At 36.0% G+C, this 25,174-nt stretch overlaps 1 protein-coding gene across 1 annotated transcript in view; it reads left to right on the forward strand.

Moving 5' to 3' along the window:
* The window catches only part of b3gat2 (beta-1,3-glucuronyltransferase 2 (glucuronosyltransferase S)), an 84,841-nt gene extending 60,618 nt beyond the window's left edge, over nt 1–24,223 (forward strand). The window contains exons 3-4 of the mRNA XM_059359760.1: nt 7,588–7,736; nt 23,683–24,223. Coding sequence (XP_059215743.1) covers nt 7,588–7,736; nt 23,683–23,769 — 236 coding nt within the window. The 3' untranslated portion in view covers nt 23,770–24,223. The remainder of the gene's footprint in view (nt 1–7,587; nt 7,737–23,682) is intronic.
* Nucleotides 24,224–25,174: the final 951 nt, after the last annotated feature.

Raw genomic sequence — 25,174 nt, forward strand, 5'->3', positions numbered from 1 at the left:
TTGGTATATCATCATCAAACTGAAACTGGCCTCATGGAGTTTACAGCCAGAACTTTAGAGGTAAATTTACAGTAGGGCTCCACGCTGCTTTGTTTTCTAGTCTGGATGGAGGCAACAAGTCTGGATTATTTGGAGCTTTTGGACACTCCACAGGGTTAAACCTGGTATAATATCTTCACTGTGGCATTAAAACTGAGCCTGCTGCAGCTTCAGAAAGACAGAAAGTCAGCTGAGGACGCCGATACACTCGAGGAGTTGAAGAGGTTAAAGTAAAAATCAAAGGCAACAAACCAATCACAAAAGCTGAAGCGAACCTCTCCTGCTGCTCTACTTAACCTTGCTCCCATCAGAGAGTGTGTGTGTGTGTGTGTGTGTGTGTGTGTGTGTGTGATGCGTCATTCACACATCCGATGTGTTTGTGACCCTGCAGCCAGAGGTCTGCAGGTCACACATGATGTGTCTCTTTTACATTTTTCTGCCTCCACCCTGAGCTGACCCTCTAACAGAGCAAAGTGCTTTTTTAGTACAAGGACCAAGTAAAAGATTGGAAACCTTTTAATATAAATTGTTTCCTGCCAGAGCTGTTTCTAACTCGAGTTCTGTGGAAAATATTCTGTTAACGGAGGTACTGGCCTCTATTCTTCTGCCACAGTCTGCAATTTGTGTTTGGCATGTTTTCTACTTCCACATTAAGCAATTTTGCATTTTTATTTAGAAAAACTCTGGCCTCCGTGGACCCAAAACTGCCTCAAGTTGTTATTAAAACACATTAAACTAATCAGAGCTCTTGTAAGGCTGAGAAATGCTAGAAATTGGTCAAATGCTTAAATAGTGTGTTACATTTGTTGTTCAGTGAGTTGGCAGTGCTCTTTTATGCAATGCTCAGTTTCAGAACATATCACTAGAAAGTTACTCCTCCATTTGGTCCTACAGCAGGGGTCTCAAACTCTAATTACCTGGGGGCCGCTGGAAGCAGTATAAAAATGACCAAAAAAAGACACAAAATGACAGAAAAAAAACTAAATTACTTAAAAAAGACACAAAATTACTAAAAACTAAAGACACAGAGTGACTAAAAAAGACACAAAATTACTAAAAAAGACACAAAATAACCAAAAAAGGCACAAAATTACTAAAAAACACACATAATTACTAAAAAAGACACAAAATTATTTTAAAAAGACACAAAATGACCAAAAAAGACACAAAATTACTAAAAAAGACACAAAATTATTTTAAAAAGACACAGAATTACCAAAAAAGACACAAAATTATTAAAAAAAGACACATTATTTTAAAAAAAGACACAAAATTATTAAAAAAGACACAAAATTATTTTAAAAAGACACATAATTACCAAAAACGACACAAAATTATTAAAAAAAGACACAAAATTACCAAAAAAAGTAATTAAAGGGACCTTCCACACACAACACAGTAAAGTACCATTCATATAAAACTCACATTAAACTTTCATATCAAGGTGGGGGCCACAAAATATCGTCACGAGGGCCACAATTGGCCCGCGGGCCGCGAGTTTGAGACCCATGTCCTACTTTAAGACGAATACATACTCCGGAAGAAGAGAGAAATGTGTTCTCTCTCTCCCATTTTGTGATTGGTCAGAAATTTGAATTTAAATGAGATGTGTGCTGCAGTGGGAGGGCCCTATTTAAAAAAGGCCTAAAACATTTCTTTTTAAAAAGGCCTTTAATTAAATGTATCGTTGTGCTTTGGCTTTTTAACCTGTTTTTAATCTTGTTGTTCTCTGTAGCACCTTGGGATTGCTTTTAACAATGAAAAGTGCTTCACAATTTAAAAAAGATTATTACTATGAATTATTATAACGACTTCCCAGGAGTTCTGCAGTTGAGTTTCTCATTAAGTATGAAATGTCCTGGCCAGAAAGAACTTTTTTCTTGTTCTTGCCACCTCAAGACCAAGAACAAATTTCTCTCTTCTTGTGGAGTATGTAGAGCATAAAAGCAAATTATTAACTTGTTTTACATAAGAAATAGTCCTAACCCATCTTCTAAAATGGGAGAGAGCTGTCCTCACTAAATGGGATAATAATAAAGTGGAACCATTTCCACATTGTGGTGTGGAAATACTGAAGATGACATTAAGTCAGTTGAAGAAAGAGTCTCTGCAGTCTTATTCTTTTCAGTAACACACATCGAACAAAGCCATCTCTGCTGCACTGTCATCCTCTTCAGCAATGAGACAAAGCATAATAACCTCATAAGTTACCTGGATGCAACTCCAGTTCTATGAGTATGTGCTCTGTGTCTCACAGTAGTCAGATGAAATGATGTAAATACTGTGGAGAAAGCATGAGAAAAATTACTAAATAAAAGACACAAAATGATAGAAAAAAACTAAATCACTTTAAAAAGACACAAAATGACCAAAAAAGACGCAAATCCTTAAAAAAGAGACACAAAATGACCAAAAAAAGACACAAAATGACCAAAAAAGACACAAAATGACCAAAAAAGACGCAAATCCTTAAAAAAGAGACACAAAATGACCAAAAAAAGACAAAAAATTACAAAAAAAAAGAGACACAAAATGACCAAAAAAAGACACAAAATGACCAAAAAAAGACACAAAATGACCAAAAAAGACAAAAAATTAGTAAAAAAAAGAGACACAAAATGACCAAAAAAAGACACAAAATGACCAAAAAAGACGCAAATCCTTAAAAAAGAGACACAAAATGACCAAAAAAAGACACAAAATGACCAAAAAAAGACACAAAATGACCAAAAAAGACACAAAATTACTAAAAAAAAGAGACACAAAATGACCAAAAAAGACACAAAATTACTAAAAAAGACACCATGGAGAAAGCATGATACGGCCTGATTGTGAAATATACATGTATCAGTGTTACAGTTACAGTAACGCCCAAGTCCTCAGAATTTGCAAACCTGCACCTTTTCTGGACTCTAGCTTAAGAATCTTTGGGCTGATGATACTATATAAAAAAAACAGAGGGTTGCAAAAGTTACAATTCATTGTTTGAACGTCAAAATCCCACAATCCATCAACTATTTTCCCATTTAAAGTAAAATAGACAGTTAAGCAGGGTATGCTACCTTGTGAATGACAAACTATAGTCACTTCTGGCTCCAAAAACCCCCAAAATGGCAACAGTCAAACAGACAAACTTGAGCCTTCAAACCAGTATTTCACAACCTTTGCACACATAAAACACAAATCACTATATGGTTGTAAAAAATACTGATATCACTCAGTCAAAGAACAGCTCATAAATTGATGAATTGGCTCTAATGTGCTAACAAATGTTAGCTGGACTGTACAGAGATAACAAAATCTTCATAGGTTCTTGTCCTCTGTGGCATTTCCCTTTAAGACCCAACACTGTAAAGCCCCGGGACAACCCCACTGGGCAGAAAACAAATCCCATCAGCACCTTCTCTCTACTTCATTCTGCCTGCTGAGTAACTCTCTCAGCCTTCCTGCTGAGTCAGCAGACAGAAACAAAAAGAAAGAAAGGAGACTGACATTCACATAAACCATTGCTCCACCATTTTACCGCATTGCTCACGAGCCTAAAAGACCAAGTCAAACTTTGTACAGCACTCTCACATCAGCTGTTTGACTGAGATGGTCAGTCAGCTGGCCAAGTGTCAAAAGACGGTGTTTTCACAAGCTAGCATAGAGCAAAAATATAGCTCTTCAGATTGAGAGAAGTTAAAAGACAAGTAAGAGGGGAAGATCAATATCAGTGCGTCATTCTGTTAGGTATGGCCTGGTCTTGCTCTATGTACTGATCAGTGGGTGAGAAGTGGCTCTATGACATGCATGACAAGTTTTGCCATTGATTTTTGTGGAATCGGGATCATATTTAAGGAAGAAAATGTTTTCTGGTTTTGCCTCTGATGCCCTCTAGCTGCTCTGAATCAACTCTCTCTCTGATTCACAGACTTCCTTGATGGACAGGAAGCTTATATTGCTGATGTAAAGCTGAACCACTAACTGCTGCTAACTGTGGCTAGTGTTGGCCAGGGGAGTGTTGGTGTTTACACCGCTACTACAGGAGCTTTGGACCGCAGGAAGGAGGAGGTTTTCAGACAGTGTTGCCAACTCCTCAGTAAGGAAAGTTGCTATTTGCTGCTCGTTAAGAAGAGTAAGAACGAGTCTACAAAAGTCTCCAATAACACCAGAAAAAGTTGCTAGATTGTTTGCCATTTGCTTTTTGAAAAATAGTCGCTAAGGGGGTCTGAATAGTCGCTAAATATAGCAACAAAGTCACTAAGTTGGCAACACTAGCCAGGACTTGGAGCTCGGAGCACCAGGGGAGTGTTGGTGTTTACACCGCTACTACAGGACCTTTGGACCGCAGGGAGGAGGAGGTTTTCATGCAGCGTTGCCAACTCCTCAGTAAGGAAAGTAGCTATTTGCTGTCCTAAAAGTCACTAGAAGTCGCTAAATGATGTCATCGCCTAATTTGCATAATTCACCATGTGCATGTAAGTGTATTGGACGCTGTAGGAGAGAGGTGTAACGTAGTGGGAAAGACAAAAAGTGACTAAAAACACCATAAATATGTTTAGAACTGCAAATCCACTGTCATCTGTCACAATTTCAACCCTCCTCCTTTATCCAAACTCAGGACCGGCAAAAGTGACCCAAAAGAGACAGACTGGAGCCGGCAGCACCAGCTGCTCGTTAAGAAGAGTAAGAACGAGTCTCCAAAAGTCTCCTATAACACCGGAAGAAGTTGCTAGATTTGTTGCTAGTCACTTTTTTGAGAAATAGTGGCTAGAGCAGTCTGAAAAGTTGCTAAATATATTGACAAAGTTGCGAAGTTGGCAACACTGCATGGAGCTCTGAGCACCAGGGGAGTGTTGGTGTTTACACCGCTCCTACAGGAGCTTTGGACCGCAGGAAGGAGGAGGTTTTTAGGCCCGGTGAGGAGACGAAGAGACTGAAGGGTATGCTATAGAGGATAATGAGAAGAGAAAAAGGAGAGTTAATGAGCCAGACAAGAGCAAATAGACTGGCTTTTAGAGATCTTTGTAAAATTAAAGGCTGTAGACAGATACTGAGTTGTCTTCTTGCTGTTGGACTAGTCAGTAATATTAGCCGGCTTGCTATGTCTTGTCTTGCTGTACTTGCTTAATGTTTAACTGTGTTGTTGACTTGTTAGGTTTTGATCATAAGTAATATAATCATAGCAAATGTTGTGTACAGCTGTTCAGTGAATTGCACTCTGAAACTGTACGGATCCAATGATCACTGTGGTTTCTTGCATTTTAAATGTTGCTGTTTGGCCTCGAATATGGAGCTGAATTAACCAAATCAGAAGCCTTGTAAAATTATCTATGCATTTCTCTTTCACAGGCATAATGTCTGATGATGAAAAACACAAACCCACTCAGTGTCAAGTCTCTGCAAGTTAATATTCATTCAGTCGGAAATAAGTAGCTGCCTGGAAAGACAGAAAAACACATTGAAAAATCCAAGCGCTATCATGTAATTTAAAGCATGACGTTTATAGTAATTGGTACAGTCCTTAAATGCCCCATCAAGACAGCAGAAGTGAAAGAGTAGGTGCAGTTATGTTTTTAAGCAGTGCAGCATTTCTCCGAGGGATGCTGAAGTTTCTAGTTTAGAGTGTGACAGGAGGATATTTTCAGAAATTGCTGAGATCCTCCATGCACAAGGTCTCGGCATAATTACTGAATATTTATTTATGCAAATTGTTAGTGGGTGGCACGCCTTGGCAATCAGTGGTGGTGAATTACCCCGAGTAATTCAGCATCCTCGCCTCCTCTTTCCTCTCTCCCCCTGGCTGCACAGCACTTTCTAGGCTGCAGTTTTCCTGAGCTACTGACACATGGCCAGCAGACAGCAGTCCTCTGAGTAATGTGAGTGTCAGCCGGGGTCACACAGAAAGAAACTGCAGACATGCAAATGAGTTCGGTTTAAGTCTGCTGCATTTTAAGCCAGGTCAACCATCACAAGCATCCCAACCTTGTACTTACTAGCACTTACAGATACATAGAAAGGTGAGAGGGAGTTTAAAGGCTCATACTGAACTAATGCTTTACAGATTGAAGGTTAAACGTCCACCATATTTAAAGGAAACATTTGTAGGTTAAAAAAGAAGTTCATACTAAAAAGAGTTTTTACTCGAATGCCTTTAAGGATACAAACCAGTGCACAGTGACTCACATCTACACAAAGGAAACACACAGACCCTTATATAAAATATATATATGTATATATATATATATATATATATATATATATATATATACATATATATATATATATATAGAAGAGAAAAAGGAGAGTGAATATATTGAAAAAGTTGCTAAGTTTGGAACACTGCTTGCAGCTCGGAGCACCAGGTGAGTGTTGGTGTTTACACCGCTCCTACAGGAGCTTTGGACCGCAGGGAGGAGGAGGTTTTCAGGCCGGGTGAAGAGACGAAGAGACTGAAGAGTATGTTATAGAGCATGGGTCTCAAACTATAATGCGAGTTTTATATGAATGGCCACTTTACCGTGTTGTGTGTGGAAGGTCCCTTTAATTACTTTTTTTTTGGTAATTCTGTGTCTTTTTTTAATAATTTGGTGTCTTTTTTAATAATTTTGTGCCTTTTTTGGTAATTCTGTGTCTTTTTTGGGTCATTTTGATACTGCCTCCAGCGGCCCCCAGGTAATTTGAGTTTGAGACCCCTGCCCTAAATGGTTATTTTTATTATTTGCTAATACTCAAGAGTCAAAAATATTATTTTTACTTTTATTTATTTAAACAGACCACAAAAAAAAAATCAAATTTTCTATATATTTTCCAGTATTTTGTAATATCGTCAAGAATATCGTTATGGCAACCTGAATACCCTGAAATATCGTGATAATCTTTCAGGGCCATATCGCCCAGCCCTTATTATCCATCCATCCATCTATTTTCCTCTGCTTATCCGGGGCCGGGTCGCGGGGGCAGCAGCATTCGTATAAAAAGGTATTTTAACGTTGGCCTGTATCAAAACAGTGTCAGTGCGAGGCCAGTACTATCTGGTAATATCAGTAAAGTTGAATATAAAGTAGATTATTTGACTTATGGGACATTATTTGTGCATTAATCTCACTCATCAGAGTTCCTTTTAACGTTCAGACATATTTCTGCTTGTAGGTCAGCTAATGTCTTTCAAAGTAATTATGCAGTGTCACATTTTTTTCCCACTGTCCCCAATTTTTCTAATCAGTTTGATTAAATGTGGCTGCAGCCGGCCATTAATCCCCACCTCGGCTACAACACACCGCCATCATGAGCTCTTTGACTTCCCTCTGACTTTCTGCTGATTTCCTGCTCATCTATAGTGTAATTATCACAGGAGAACGGCAGACCCCTGTGGTAAACGGATTCATATCAGCCATATCATAGTCATTAGATACACTAATGCACTCTATCATCTTCTGCTGTGATTATAATAGACTCATAATGTGCTTTTAATTCATGCCGGCTAACCTCCTCTCCCCTTTCTCTGCCTCCTCCTCCTCTTCTTCCTCTTCTTCTTCTTCTTCTTCTTCTTCTTCTTCTTCTCAGGTTTTGCGGTGAACCTCCAGGTGATCCTTGGGAACCCGCGGGCTCAGTTCAAGCGCCGCGGCTCCCAGCCCGGCATGCAGGAGTCCGACTTCCTCAAGCAGATCACAAAAGTCACCGAGCTGGAGCCCAAGGCCAACAACTGCACCCGGGTCAGTAACCAGGCGCCGCTGTTACCGCGGCAACAGACGTCCCATGGGGGCAAAAGTTCGGTAACACTTTATATCAGGGATACACATACTCAACATTAATTGGTTGCTCATTAGCATGCAAATAAGTAACATATTGGCTCTTAATTAGTCATTATTAAGTAGTTAGGTTATTAAAACTCTCAGTTAATGTCTTACTGGTTGTATAATAAGGCCATGCAGAATAAGGCATTAATAACTACTTAATAATGACTCATTAAGAGCCAATATGTTACTTTTTTGCATGCTAATAAGCATTCATGTTGAATATGAGTTCCCTAATCTAAAGTGTTACCAACACTTTAATACTGTTCAGTGGAAATTAATGGTAAATGTAAGTTCTCTCTGGTGATCAGTGATGCAGTGTATGTCTAGGGCTTTTATTTTGAAAGATAAGGACTGAATCTGAGAATGGTTTAGACTACAGTGAACATTATTTCTGTCTGAGTCACATCAGATCAACAGTGGTGGTTCTTTAACCATAAAAACAGCTCCACACATTTTTTTTTTTTTTTTTTTACGAGTATGGAAATTAAATAAAATACCCATTCCTAAAACAAACACAGAAGGTAGCTTTGCGTTACACACCCTGATTTTTTTATGCAACTCCTTTACTTGCACTTATGTCTTTAGGGTCAAAGGCTCATGTCTACAGTTAAGATTTAATTCATATTCCTCGAACCTGGTCTCACAGAAATCCGTGAAATAGCCACGGATTTCGCTTAACTCAAAATCCGTGGAATAGCCACGGAATCGCTCAAATTTCCGTGAAACTGACACGGATTTCGCTACAATGCAAGTTAATGACAGTCATATCCCGTGGCTATCCCATGGATATTTTTTCCTATTGTTTTTTCCAAGTCACGTGACTTTCAAGGTCCCGACAGTCAGAACAAAAAACATGGCGGACAGTTCTCTCATTTTTAGTGAAAAAATTAATATTTTGACTTAGTTTCTGCATAAAAATGGATTTTGATCACATTTCTAGCGAGAAATATATGTTTTATTTTCTAAATATTCACTCAGTGAATGTACATAATCACTTTGTATGTTGGAATAGCCACGGGATATGACTGTCATTAACTTGCATTGTAGCGAAATCCGTGTCAGTTTCACGGAGATTTGAGCGATTCCGTGGCTATTCCACGGATTTCTGTGAGACCATGTTGTATTCCTCATAAAATTAAAGAGATTTTTCTACAATTCACACACTCTCTCAGTCGCTGCTGTTTGATTATGCAGGACACGGCTGATCATTTATATAATGAGAATGTTATCAGGCTGCATTGACCTGCATATTGCAGGTGGAAGACACAGACTGAGGTTTAATAAAAGCCCAATATATCTGTGTGTGTGTGTGCGTGGTGCAGATATTAAACTGCAGCCATAATAATGGCTGCCATCCCAGCAGTAACTAACCATGGGGCATCTCTATCTCCCCTCTATTGACAGCATGAGGCGAGCTGTAAGCTGGTGGCCTGGGCTAAACTTAGACACACAGCAGAGCTCCGGATTGGATAGAATCGGCGTTATGGCGCTATCAATCCTGGTTGTGTGTTCAGACAGCTCAGATCGATGCAGCTCATCTCAAATCACCACAGAGCCTGTTGGCACTTGGTTTTATGAAGCCACTCATCCTCTTGACAACCATCACAGAGTTAAAGCCTTAAAGGACTTTGTGAGAAATGGATTCTATTACATCTTTACCTTTCAGAGGAAAAACACGTGAACTAAACATCACGTTCCTGTTTGTTTCAAACCAACACCGAGTCATTCATTTACTGGATCAGAATGGTATACATTTTTAAAATGCTTAAACTGCGTTAATTATAGCCTCTTGATGAAAAAAACACCATATTCTGGGATGTCCAAAAATGACCCCCTCAAAAAAAAAAGTCACACGATAGCAATAGCGTGTTGATTTTTGTCAAAAAATGTCAAATTTTAAAATGCCTAAAAATTGCTTAAAATGGTTCAATTAGTGTCTTTTGATACATGTGGTAGTATAGTTTGTCCAGAAAATAGAAAAAAAAAAACATCATATTATGGGAATGTAAAATTTTTAAATGCCTAAAAATGCTTAAAATGGGTCAATTATAGTCTGTTGATACATATTAGAGCATAATATGTCCAGAAATGACAGAAAACACCATATTATGGGATGTTTTTTAAAAAAAAGTCATACTATAGCATGTGGATTTTTGTCAAAAATAGTCAAATTTTAAAAAGCCTAAAAATGCTTAAAATGGGTCAATTATAGTCTGTTGATACATGTATAAGTATAGTTTGTCCACAAAATTGCAAAAAAAACCCCACCATATTAAGGGATGTCCAAAAATGACCCCCTCAAAAAAAAAGTCATATTATATGTCCAAAAATGATGCATGTCGATATTTGTCAAAAATTGTCAAATTTAAAAATGCCTCAGAATGCTTAAAATGGGTTAATTATAGTCTAAACCTTTAGCAAATGTAATCATTATAAATAATCAGAGATGAAAACGTAATTTCTGAGAAAAAAAGTCTGAGATTAAAGTTACAAATTTATCTAAATTGCTCTAATACGTCATCATACAGGAGATATCAGACTGACAGGAGAAAAACTGTTGCTACTGTAGCTAGCATTATCATGACCCACTTAAAAAAAGTCAAATTTTAAAATGCCTAAAAATGCTTTTGTCTATTATAGTCTGTGGATACATGTAATAGTATACTTTGTCCAAAAATAGCTATAAAACCAAAAACAAAAACAAAAACACCATATTATAGGATATCCAAAAATGCCTCCCCCTTAAAAAACAGTCATACTATATATAGTAAGTCGATTTTTGTCAAAATTTTTCAAATTTTCAAATGCCTAAAAATGCTTAAAATGGATTAATTACAGTCTGTTTATACAGATTAGAGCATTAAACTATCAAATGGCTTTAAGAACGGGATGATTGTGTTTTTTAATACAATGAAAAATCAAAATCTCTTTTGTACACTTGTATTTAAAAATGCTTAAAATGGGTTAATTACAGTCTGTTGATACAGATTAGAGCATTATATGGCGAGAAATTACTGAAAGAAAACATGTGAAAGGATGTCCAAAAAATTTTTTAAAAAGGGAAAAAAGTCATGTGTTTTTTTTGTCAAAAATGGTCAAATTTTAAAATGCCTAAAAGTGCTTAAAATGGGTCAATTATATTCTGTTGTAACATAATAAAGCATAATATGGCCAGAAAGGACAAAAAAACACCATATTATGGGATGTAAAAAAACCCAGAAAAGTCATATTGTAGCATGTCGATTTTTGTCAAAAATTGTCAAATTTTAAAAAGCCTAAAAATGCTTAAAATTGGTCAGTTGTAGTCTTTTCAATGCTGGTTTATGTAGCATTGTGCTCAGTTTGAAAATGACTGCAGTGAGTGGATCAGAGATTTGCAAGTAATGCGTTTTATTGTGCTGCATTAGAAGGATTACACAGTTTTAAGATGAAAATCAAGAGGCTAATTTTAACCACAATATGGAGAGTTTAAGTTGTGGGATGTAACAGACATGGCAGCATCAAGGAGGAACCAGCAGGCTCTGGTTTTCAGTGTTGTTGATGAATATTTAGTTCAGTAGATTAAGTAAACTGAATTATTTAATCCTGCTACACTGCAAATATCAGTGTGGAGAAAAGTGCAGCGTGCAGCATCTTCACCTGGAACCCTCACTGTGTAATCTCCATTTACTGCTCCACTGTATGTCACATTGTTGCACTGTAAGTCCCTGGTGGGTTGTGGGTAAATGTTTCCTGTGGGGGATTGGATAAAGACCCCCGGAGCTGCCGGATCATCATTTACAGCCTGCTGCTGCTGCTGCTGCTGCAGACAGCTCTGTGTTGAAGCTATCATCATCATTATCAGCCCCATTACACTAATGGAGGAGCCCTACCGCTGATATTAATACAGGCCATTAGCGGGCTGTGACATCATCAGTCAGCAGAGACAGGACGGCGTCATATCAGCATCCATCACGTCACCGTTACAAAAGCAGCGGGACGTGACATCATCACTCATAAAGCTCCTGTCTGCAGTCACGAGACGAGATGAGACTCCAGTTTATCCAGTGAGGAGCCCAGTTAGCTCCAGTTAGCTCCAGTTAGCTCCAGTATGACATCACTGGTCATACCGAATTTCCCTTCGGGGATGAATAAAGTGATCTATCTATCTATCTATCTATCTATCTATCTATCTATCTATCTATCTATCTATCTATCTATCTATCTATCTATCTATCTATCTATCTATCTATCTATCTATCTATCTATCTATCTATCTGTCTATCTGTCTTTCTGTCTTTCTATCTTTCTATCTGTCTATCCGTCTATCTGTCTATCTGTCTATCTATCTACCTATCTATCTGTCTATCTGTCTTTCTATCTTTCTATCTATCTATCTATCTATCTATCTATCTATCTATCTATCTATCTATCTGTCTATCTGTCTTTCTGTCTTTCTATCTTTCTATCTGTCTATCTGTCTATCTGTCTATCTGTCTATCTATCTACCTATCTATCTGTCTATCTGTCTTTCTATCTTTCTATCTATCTATCTATCTATCTATCTGTCTATCTGTCTGTCTGTCTTTCTATCTTTCTATCTATCTATCTATCTGTCTGTCTGTCTGTCTGTCTGTCTGTCTGTCTGTCTGTCTTTCTATCTATCTATCTATCTATCTATCTGTCTTTCTATCTTTCTATCTATCTATCTATCTGTCTATCTGTCTATCTGTCTATCTTTCTATCTTTCTATCTATCTGTCTGTCTGTCTGTCTGTCTGTCTGTCTGTCTGTCTGTCTTTCTATCTATCTATCTATCTATCTATCTATCTATCTATCTATCTATCTATCTATCTATCTATCTATCTATCTATCTATCTATCTATCTATCTATCTATCTATCTATCTATCTATCTATCTATCTATCTATCTAGTGACATCATCAGGTGTGACATCATCAGTCAGAACCAGCTGTTGTTGTTGTCAACACACTGAGTTTTCAAAATCTACAAACAGACTACAATTGACCCATTTTAAGCATTTAAGCAAAAAAAAAATTTTTTTTCTCATTTTTGGACATCCATTATGCTCTAATATGTATCAACAGACCATAATTGACCAATTTTAAGCATTTTTATGCATTTTAAAATTTGACCATTTTTGACAAAAATCGACATGCTATAGTATGACTTTTTTTTGAGGGGGTCATTTTTTATGTCTTTCTGTCATTTCTGGCAATATAATACTCTAATATGTGTCAACACACTTTAATTGACCCATTTTAAGCATTTTTTGAACATGAAATATGAGGACTCTATCCTCACATAAACAATGGAAGTCAATGGAAAAAGAGCATATTTATGGAGCAATCAATCTTTGTAAATACATAAATCTTTATGTTTTTGACTTGAAAACTGAATTTTGTCACTAGTTTGAAATGAATCCCGAGTGTTTCCTCAGGTCATATGTGAACCTGTGAAACCATCTGTGGTTTCCCACTTGGCAGGAAGCTCAACAGGATCAGGATTTGGTGTAGAATAAACATGTCCGAGCCTAGTTTTCAGCACATATGCTGGGTAGATTAGACACACATGAATAAAAATATATTTTTAGGAGGGTTTAAATCATGGTCCAGGCAGATCTGCTGATTTGTTTCCAGTTCTTTCTCTCCGTCTCCTTTTCCTCGTCTTCCTTATCTTCATATTTTTGATCCAGGTTTATTAATAACTTTAGTCTCGGCAGTTCTGCTGATTGACCCTCCTGTAGTTCTCATTTACCTTCATTTTTTTTATCTTCCTCCTGCTTTTTTTTGCATTTCTGATGTATTAATTTATTATTATATTATTATTTTAATATTTTTTGACCTTTTTCCATGAAATGAGTGTGACAGTGTGATTTATTTTGACAGATAAAGTGTTTATCTTCTCAAAATTGTATTAAACAATCTCTTCCAAACATATCCCGATGAAAGTGAAACCATAATTAATAGAGGATTGTGTCTGAAAACAAAATTATTCCAATCATATATTATACCAGATATCAAATATCAGACAAGGCAATCAGTGATGCATACACTGTAAAAAATAAAATAAAATAAAAAAACAGTAAAAAAAAAACGACACTGTTGATTTCACAGTTTAAGATTGCCATTTTATTCCATTTTTTACTGTATAAATAAAAGGTTTTTCCATCAAAAGAAACACTCTTTTGCCATATAATTGACAAGAAAATACTTTATAAATTAAAATGAATAAATTAAAAAATCTACCATTAAATATTACAGTATATTTCTGTTAGAGATATGGTGTTTAGTACATTTAACAGTGAGAAAAAGTATTTTTTACAAAAGATAAATGCAAAAAATACAGTGGTGCTTATGTATATATTACATTAAATACATATTACAGTGTATTTTACGGTAATGTATTTTTTTTTCTAAAAACAACTGTAAAAAACACTGTTTTGGCTGATATATACATTTATTATATGGTGTTTCATTGTTACTGAAACTGAATTAACCCATTTATCATTTTATGGTCTTTTACTGTCATGGTTTAGTAGTTTTTCACCCTAAAATCTCCAGACATTTTTTACAGTGTATGATACAGAAATGTAAAGGAATAGTTTTTACAATTTTTGATAATGTGCCTATTTGCATTAAGTTACGATAAGATCTTAACAAGAAGGATTTCACTCTCATGTCTTGCATGTCTTTGGAGCCAGGTGACATCATCCTACTTATTATAAACTGGAAAATATATATTTTATGTTTAAACTGCCATATAGTTGTAGAGGAACTCTTAAAAAACTCAGATAAAACCCTATTATTATTATATAAATCCCCATTCTAAATGTTTGAGTTGAATAGTCACATAACTCAATAAAACAAACAATGTGGAGCTAAAACAAACTGACTTCACCTTGTTCTGAACGTGGCGTAGAGTATTTATGGGGAATCAATCAAGCTTTCGTTAAATCCACAGAAAAACAAATGGAAAAAGGATTTTCCTGAAGGGCTGAAGAGTCTATTTTAAGAGTGATTTAAACCTTTTATGTGCCTTCTGCTACAAGATTTACTGAACAGACAGAATAACTCAGAGAAATCCCTGTTAACTTCTCCTCTATAACCAAGGAGACGTTTCATTAAAGAGCAACTTATCACCTCCTTTAACCCCGTGGAGCCTCCAAAAGACCTGTTGCCTCCATCCAGACTAGAAAACAAAGCAGCGTGGAGCCCTACTGTAAATTGACCTCTAAAGTTCTGGCTGTAAACTCCATGAGGCCAGTTTCAGTTTGATGATGATATACCAAGTAAAACTGGAGACAAGCTCAAATAGATTTAGTATCAAATGATAGAACTGGATGGAACCCTCTCATATGTTTGACACCTTTGTTCACATTTGACACATTTAAAATTCTTTATTGAGCATGATAGTGTTTTGAAAGTTAAAAAAGATTCAAAATCACATTTTAGGACTAAAAAAATACACAAAATGACAAAAAAAGACACAAAATGACTTAAAAAAGACATAAAATGACCAAAAAAAGACACAAAATGACCCAAAAAAACACACAAAATGACCAAAAAAGACACAAAATGACCAAAAAGAGACACAAAACGACAGAAAATTACTAAAAAAAGACACAAAATGACCAAAAAAGACGCAAAAAGACACAAAATTACCAAAAAAGACACAAAATGACCCCAAAAAAGACACAAAATGACCAAAAAAAAACAAAGAAGACACAAAATAACTAAAAAAAGACACAAAATGATTTAAAAAAGACACAAAGTGACCAAAAAAAGACACAAAAAGACAAAATGATTTTAAAAAGACACAAAATGACCCAAAAAAGACACAAAATGACCAAAAAACCCACAGAAGACACAAAATAACAAAAAAAAGACACAAAATGACTAAAAAAGACACAAAATAACAAAAAAAAAGACACAAAATGACAAAAAAAAAGATACAAAGTGACCAAAAAAGGCAAAATAACTGAAAAAAGACACAAAATGACCAAAAAAAAGACACAAAATGGCTAAAAAAAGATACAAAATGACCACACAAAAAACACAGTATCTCGGTCTTATCTTGCTAAGAAACAAATAATCATCAGGTCACTCTGCTCGGGCCAGTTCATCGCTGCTGGGAGCTTTAATTCATCTTGTTTTAAGAGTTAATTTCTTATTTTAAGCGTTCAACATGCTTATTTCTAGATTTAATAATCTTAATTCAAGAAATCTTGTCAAATTGTGAAATTATCTGTCCATGCAGCAAGATCATTTCCCTCAGATTTACTGTTTTTATCTTGTTTTTAGGCTACAGTGTAGCTTCAGTTCTATTCTCAACCACCTTTGTTCGGTCTCTAGTTGTGGTTGAGATGATTGTTTATCGAGGCGCCCTGACTCCAGCCTCCGTCCACTCTGAGGAAGGTTCCTCACATGTGATCAGAGAATCCGACCTGGACGATGGAGGGCACAGACGCTGATGTGTCTGCAGGCGACTGACAGCAGCTGTAATGTAGTTAGAGCAGGAGAGTAATGGCAACAGACAGCAGGGACAGGACCAGAGAGGAGCAGATGGAGACAGATGATAGCTCAGGAGGAGGAGGAGGAGAAGGAGGAGGAGAGGAGGGAAGAGAGGAGAGGTAGATGGAGAGACTGGAGGTGGAGTTAAAAAAGACAGACATAATGAGACAATGGGACGTCTGCTGCCAGGGACAGAAGCTTTAACCCGTTGTTTATTTCATTTGTATAGATCAGGGGTCTCAAAGTCAAACTACCTGCTGGAGGCACTATCAAATGAGCAAAAAAAGACCCAAAATTACAAAAAAAAAGACACAAATTTACTTAAAAAATACACAAAATGACGAAAAAGACACAAAATCACGCAAAAAAGACACAAAATAAACAAAAAAGGACACAAAATGACCCAAAAAAGACACAAAATGACCAAAAAAGACACAAAATGACCCAAAAAAAGACACAAAATTACTTAAAAAAGACACAAAATGACAAAAAAGACACAAAATCACCCAAAAAAGACACAAAATAAACAAAAAAGGACACAAAATGACCCAAAAAAGACACAAAATGACCAAAAAAGACACAAAATGACCAAAAAAGACACAAAATTACCCAAAAAAAGACACAAAATTACTAAACAAAATAATTAAAGGGACCTTCCACACACAACACGGTAAAGTGCCATTCATATAAAACTCACATTAAACTTTCATATCAAGGTGGGGGCCACAGAATATCGTCACGAGGGCTTGAGACCCATGATTTAGACCAATCTGGAGTCAACGTCAGTTTCATGGGCAGACTGGTGGCATAAAAACTCAGAGGAAAAGTTTTGTCAAAAAAGGTCAAATTTTAAAATCCCCCCTGCTTAAAATGGGTCAGTTATAGTCTGTTGATCCATATTAGAGCATAATATGGCCAGAAATGACAGAAAAACACCATATTATGGGATGTTAAAAGACTGAAAAAAGTTGTAGTATAACATGTTGATTTATGTCAAAAATGGTCAAGTTTTAAAATGCCTAATGCTTCAAATGGCCCAATTACAGTCTGTTGATACATATCAGAGCATAATATGACCAGAAATGACAGAAAGAAAACACAACATAGAGGACTTCCAAAATAAAAAATAAAATAAAAAAAGTCATAGTATGTCAATTTTTTTTGTCAAAAATGGTCAAATTCTACCAGGTGTCCCACCAGGGACGTTCTAGGTCACCCTTTAAAATGCCTAAAATGCTTAAAATGGGTCAATTATAGTCTGTTGATACATGTAGTAGTATAGTTTGTCCAAAAATAGCAGCAACAAAAAAAACCCACCATATTTTGGGATGTCCAAGCATGTTGATTTTTCTTGTTTTTGGTGGCGATGTCTGATTTTGGGTCCTTTTCCTTAAACCATGAAAATAATCAGGAAAGACGTCCGGATGACCAGTTAGGCTCCGCCCACAGAATCTGTCATCATTGTTGGTAAACCGTTAATTGGTCTATTGGCTCTCAGGTTTCTCTAAACTTAATTTTTTTATTCATTAATATTCCTAAATGCATCTCTGACCGCCACCAGATCTGGTCTGGGTGACCTGATCCTGAAAGCATTTTGACTCCATTTACAAATGGAATCAATGCATTTTTCCAGTCTCAAGTCCTTGAAGTGCTCAAAAGAATAGAAGTGTATGGTGTCAAATAGTCGTATCACATCATAGGTATATTGTTTATTGAGAGTAAAATGTTTAAAACTCAAAATGATGGCCAGAGCTACAAAAAACAAGACCCAAGTTACAATAAACTGGAATTTAAGTGCAACCATCTAAGACAGGGGTCTCAAACTCAAATTACCAGGGGGCCGCTGGAGGCAGTATCAAAATGACCAAAAAAAACGAAAATTACCAAAAAAAGACACAAAATTACCAAAAAGACACAAAAAGACCAAAAAAAAGACACAAAATTATTTTAAAAAGACATAAAGGAGAGGTAGATGGAGAGACTGGAGGTGGAGTTTAAAAAGACAGACATAACGAGACAATAGGACGTCTTCTGCCAGGGACTGAAACTTTAACCCGTTGTTTATTTCATTTGTATAGATCAGGGGTCTCATAGTCAAATTACCTGCTGGAGGCACTATCAAATGAGCAAAAAAAGACCCAAAATGACCCAAAAAAGACCCAAAATGACCCAAAAAAGACACTAAATTTCTTAAAAAAAGACACAAAATAAACAAAAAAGGACACAAAATGACTGAAAAAAGAATAAATTATTTTAAAAATGACCAAAAAAAAAGACACAAACTTAATAAAAAAAGACAAAAAATGACCCAAAAAAGACACAAAATTAAAAAAAAAAAAACCCACTAAATTACTTAAAAAAGACCCAAAATGACAAAAAAAGAAATTAAAGTTTATTGTCATGGTTTATTATCAAGTGACAGAATATCTTACATGAGTAAGCTAACCCGTATTCACTGTCAGGAAGGAAAAGGACCCAAAATCACCAAAAACAAGAAAAATCAACATGCTTTAGGCAGTATCAAAATGACCAAAAAAAGACACAAAATTACCAAAAAAAGACACAAAATTACCAAAAAAGACACAAAATGACCACAAGAAAAAGACACAAAATTATTTAAAAAAGACATAAAATTATTTAAAAAGGACACCAAATGACCAAAAAAACTAATTAAAGGGACCTTCCACACACAACACGGTAAAGTGCCATTCATATAAAACTCACATTAAACTTTCATATCAAGGTGGGGGCCACAAAATATCGTCACGAGGGCCGTGATTGGAGTTTGAGACCCCTGCTCTAAGACGTAGTATCTTATTTGAAGCTGAAACTAGAACTCTACTCCATCATCCTCAGTGCTCCTGCACAGATTCTCCTCCTGACGGGGAGAAACAGGCCTGTTCTCTCTGTGGCCATTAAGGCAGAAACACTGAAACCTGGTGAAGCTTTTTGTCTGCAGGACGCCTCAGGGAGGAGAAAAAAAGAAAGATAGAAACAGGAGCACAGCCAGGAGAGGAAAAAGTGGACGTGATGAATGAGGAGAACTGAGAGCAAACTGGGAGAAAGAGATTCGTGCAGAAGTAGAAAAAAACAGAGAAAGAGAGAGAGAGAGAGAGAGAGGTGTGAGTCTCCGGCTGCATGATTAGTGAGCGTGCACAAAACACACACATGCACAGACTCACACAGCAGCGTTTCCCTCACAGCTCTGGAGTGATGCTTAAGTGGCTGCTACATTAGCCTCGTTAGATATGCAAAGCGGGCCAATTAGCAGCACAGTGTGCAGGAAGTGACACGTTCCACCTGAAGAAGCCCAGAAACAGCAGCAGCCAGCGATAAATCATGCCTCTGTGAGTCTGTGTGAGTGTGTGTGTGTGTGTGTGTGTGTGTGTGTGTGTGTGTGAGAGAGAGAGAGTGTGTGTTTGTGTGTTGCTTTGGACACAGAAATGTCACACATGTGAATTATAGGCTCATTAGGCATTGGCTAAAAAAAACCACTCCAAATAACCTCACTTGAATCTCTTCCTCTCTGCAAAAACTAAATTACTTAAAAAAGACACAAAATTACCAAAAAAGACACAAAATTACCAAAAAAAGACGCAAAACGACAGAAAAAACTAAAGTACTTACAAAAGCCACAAAATGACAGAAAAAAAACTAAATTACTTTTACAAAGACACAAAATTACCAAAAAAAGACACAAAATGACAGAAACAAAGTAAAGTACATTAAAAAAGACACAAAATGACAAAAAGACACAAAATGACAAAAAGACACAAAATTACCAAAAAAAGACACAAAATGACAGAAAAAACTAAATTACTTTTACAAAGACACAAAATTACCAAAAAAGACACAAAATTACCAAAAAAAGACACAAAATGACAGAAACAAATTAAAGTACTTAAAAAAAGACACAAAATGACAAAAAGACACAAAATGACAGAAAAAACTAAATTACTTTTAAAAAGACCAAAATTACCAAAAAAGACACAAAATGACCAAAGCAAGACAGTAACAGCGGCAGCCAGGAATAAATCATGCCTCCGTGTGAGTGTGTGTGTGTGTGTGTGTGTGTGTGTGTGTGTTGCTTTGGACACAGAAATGTCACACATGTGAATTATAGGCTCATTAGGCATTGGCTAAAAAAAACAAACACTCCAACAAATAACCTGACTTGAGTCTCTTCCTCTCTGCACAAAAATATCCGTCTCTGCATTCATCACAGTGTTTTCTCACCGTTCTATTGCTGTGAAAACTGGCCTGCAAACACAAGACAAACAGCTGCAGAGACGTGTGTGCACGCTGCTCCTGATGTGATGCATTTCAAGGTGTCAGACGTGTTTTTCACTGTGTTTTTACTGTGTTTGGAGATTCAACATTCAGCAGCAGGAGGATACAATGTGCTCTCCTGTTTCAAAGAGTACAGCAGCAGTGTCTTTCATTTGACAGATATTTCATCAGAGCATCATCAAGGAATGAAGCCTTCACTTCAAAAAGGGCCTTCCATTGGTGGAAATACCCTGCAGCTTTAAAACACCATATTGGCCTCATAGTAGCCAGTCAGTGTGATGTGTCTCCTGGGATGTGATGGAGGTTTGTCCCATATTTAGCTCCAGAGGTGTCACTCTCATTCAGCAGGTGGTGGATCTTGGTGTCAATATGTCTGACACCCAAGTGGAAAAAACACCATATTATGCGATGTCCAACAACTGAAATAAGTCATAGTATAGCATTTCAATTTTTGTCAAAAAAGGTTTTAAAAATTCTTTATTTAGTCAAGAGAGAAAGGGGGAGACATGCATGAAAGGGCTCCGAGCCAGATTCAAACCCAGGCTGCCTGTCTGCAAGCACTAAACCTCTGTGGTACAAACTCTACCCGGTGTCCCACCAGGCACGTTCTAGGTCACCCTTTAAAATGCCTAAAAATGCTTAAAATGGGTCAATTATAGTCTGTTTATACATATTAGAGCATAATATGGCCAGAAATGACAGAAAAACACCATATTATGGGATGTCCAAAAAACTGAAAAAAGAGTCATAGTATAGCATGACGATTTATGTCAAAAATGGTACAATTTTAAAATGCATAAATATGCTTAAAGTGGGTCAATTTTCGTTTGTTGATACATATTAGAGCATAATATGGCCAGAAATGACAGAAAAACACCATATTATGTGATGTCCAAAAATGACCCCCTCAAAAAAAAGTCATACTATAGCATGTCGATTTTTGTCAAAAAACTTTACAATTTTAAAATGCATAAAAATGCCTTAAAGGTCAAATATGGTCTGTTGGTACATATTAGACCATAATATGGCCAGAAAATACAGGAAATACACCATATTATTGGATGTCCAAAAACTGAAAAAAAGTCATACTGTAGCATGTCGATTTTTGTCAAAAATTGTACAATTTTAAAATGCATTAAAATGCCTAAAATGGGTCAATTTTTGTTTGTTGATACATATTAGAGCATAATATGGCCAAAAATGTCAGAAAAACACCATATTATGCGATGTCCAAAAATGACCCCCTCAAAAAAAAGTCATACTATACTATGTCGATTTTTGTCAAAAATGGTCAAATTTTAAAATGCCTAAAATGCTTAAAATGGGTCAGTTATAGTCTGTTGATATGTATTAGAGAATACTATCCGAACAGACTCATTATCAGCTCTGATCACATGTATTTACCATCATAGGAGAAACAGAAAAAACTATTAGACCACCCTCGTTTTCTTCAGTTTCTTGTTTATTTTATTGTCTGGTAACCAAAACTAAAATCATTATCAAGAAAACCATGTTAAATGTCTAGATATCAGCTCTTAAATTAAACTCTTATGAAGTATTTTTGTTGTTTTCATTATATTTGTCCAATTAAATGTACCTTTAGTTGTACCAGGACTTTTCCCCATGACTGTATTTCTCCTCTTTTTGAGATTGGAGTGATTGCTTCACGCTGGTTATTTCCAGGTCGGGTCAGATTGATCTTTAGTGTATTCGGCTCACATCTGACTGTCCTTGGATCTCTTTTATTTTGAAACTGAATGCATGAATGCTGGGTTTCGGAAGGTATTAAATGGATTTGTGATCTGATAAAGACCAAGACTTTTTTGGAGACCTTTACTAGAAACATGACATTCTGCAAAGAAATACAAGCAGCAAACAAACAAAGCACTATTCAGAGAGTGGGAGCACCTAAAAGATTTTTGGTTGTAATCCTTCAATGAACGGGTAAACTGTGTTTATGGTGAACTGCTGGAGATCAGAGGTGGAGCAGGAAGTCAGTCTGTAAACAGCCAATAGTTTAGGGAGTCATTTTTTCTTGTGTGTGTTGTTCTTAGATCTCAGCAGGTAAAGGTAGAACTATGTTAACATTCACTATTTTTGACTTAAATTTATTATGTGTGTTGTTCAGATCTAACAAATAAGATAAATGTATTTTCTTCTTTATAAAAGATGAATAATGCCGAAGTGGAAAATTGTGAATGTGAGAGGTAGAATTGTATTAAGGGATCTGAATACTTTTTATTGCCTGCCCCTAAAGTAGAAGTAGTAGGAATTGGTTTTTGTAGCGTAAATCTAACAATACTACTACTGACCATTATTACCTGCAGGAGAGATGGCCAGTACTATTAATATTACACCAAGAATAACCCTTTAACCTACAACAGGGGTCTCAAAATCAAATTATCTGGGGGCCGCAGCAGGCAGTATCAAAATAACCAAAAAAAGACACAAAATGACAAAAAAAAGAACTAATTTACTTTAAAAAGACACAAAATGACAAAAAAGATACAAAATGAGCAAAAAATACACATAATTACAAAAAAGAAACAAAACAATTAAAAAAAGACACAAAATGACAAAAAAAGACACAAAATGACCAAAAAAATACTAATTTATTTTAAAAAGACAGAAAATGACAAAAAAATACACATAATTACCAAAAAGACACAAAATAATTTAAAAAAAGACACAAAATGACCAAAAAGACACAAAATGACTGAAAAACTAAAAAACTAAATTACTGAAAAAAGACACAAAATTATTAAAAAAAAGACAAAATTACCAAAAAAAGTAATTAAAGGGACCTTCCACACACAACACGGTAAAGTGCCATTCATATAAAACTCACATTAAATCACATTATGTCAGCAGCTCTAATCTAAAACATATGAATGTAAGTCTTTGCTCTTCCACAGCATCAGTAAATCTCTGCCTTCCACCTGCATCTGTGCTGTATTTATCCAACCATAACAGCCTGTTCATTCTTTATTTAGTGCCCAGTGTTTCCACTGTCAGCACATTTCCTCACACCTCTTCTTCTTCTTCTTCTTCTGTTTTTCAGGTGCTGGTTTGGCATACTCGCACAGAGAAACCGCACCTTGCAAATGAGCCCAAACATCGTAAAGACACTGTGGTTATTGAGGTGTGAGAGGAAACGCCGAGCAGCGGATCCAATAAAAAACAACCAGAATCTGACTGTGGCTGCCCATCATCTCCTGGCCGGGACTAACGACAGCACCCTGCTTCCTCTCCTGGTTTTTTGGGTTTGATACAATCTGTTCACCATGGACACAGACTGAGGAGCTGCATGATTTAAGACTTCTGGCTGCCTGTCAAACGTGCTTTGTGAGAACTGGACAACAGTGAAAAATGGGATGATGATGACTTGGACTGTTCATTGCCTCCATCATCCGCGGCTTGTTAATGTGAAAAACTAAAAGTATAAATGTAAAAAAAAAAAAAAAAGTCATGTTACTGAACTGAACTGGAAAGTGCCATGTGAAAAATTAATGTCATTTAATCATTAATACATCATCATTGTCCAATTAACTGTGATTCTGTGGTATAATTATCATAAAAACAAAGATTCTTGGTCCAGATTATTCCTGTGTTCTGCATTGCAACGCTGGTTATTACAGCAGATAAGAAGATTGACACCAGATGGATGGTAAGGAGGAATGTGGGATTTTCAAAATGCACATGCACCACACACTTTAGACCGTGCACTATGGATTTTCAGTGGTTTTCAACCTTTTTTCAGGGATGTAACCCCTGTGAAATATTTTTTCACAAGTAACCAGGGCAATGCATTTTTAGTTACTTTTAAAAGAAAAAAAGACTCAAAAACAGAGCGCTGTGCCATCAGTGTCTGATTTATTAAACTTTGGAACTGATAAACACATACAAAATTTAAGCATTTGATAAAAAAAACAATTTCAAACATTTTAAATGTTAATAATCCATGACTAAATTTATTACAAATATTTCTCATCTCTAAAATGTAGTGATTCAAACTAATGTAGTAAAAACAGTCACAATATAACCATTTAAAACTATAAAATGAACCATTTAAAACTATATAAATGTGCCAAACACTGCTCATTTGTCGTGGTCTCTCTTGAACTATTTAGGGTGGGCTGCAACTTGTGGACGTTAATCCAATTAAAACATAATTTTCAAGACATGGACGGAATTTTGCCAATCCTGGCACCTTCACATAAAGATTATATTTAATGTGATCAGAATAAGCAGATTCTATCTCAGACATGTTTATATTAAAGTTACTTAAACAACTGCCTCAAAATCAAGGACGCATTTATATTTAATACATTTTATCAAATATATTAAGTAAAATGAAATGACTACAGAATAATTTATTATTGTATGAAATGTCCTGGTCAGGAAGAACTTTTGGTAACACTTTCTATGAAGACTACATCTATAGTGCATTATGAGCGCATTCATAGTGAATTATAATGCTCATTATAATCAATCATAATGCATTATGACTGCATTCATAAACACATATAAAGCTTCATGATGCACTATATCAA

Source organism: Centropristis striata, chromosome 20 (assembly GCF_030273125.1).
Source record: "Centropristis striata isolate RG_2023a ecotype Rhode Island chromosome 20, C.striata_1.0, whole genome shotgun sequence".
Taxonomy (NCBI): domain Eukaryota; kingdom Metazoa; phylum Chordata; class Actinopteri; order Perciformes; family Serranidae; genus Centropristis; species Centropristis striata.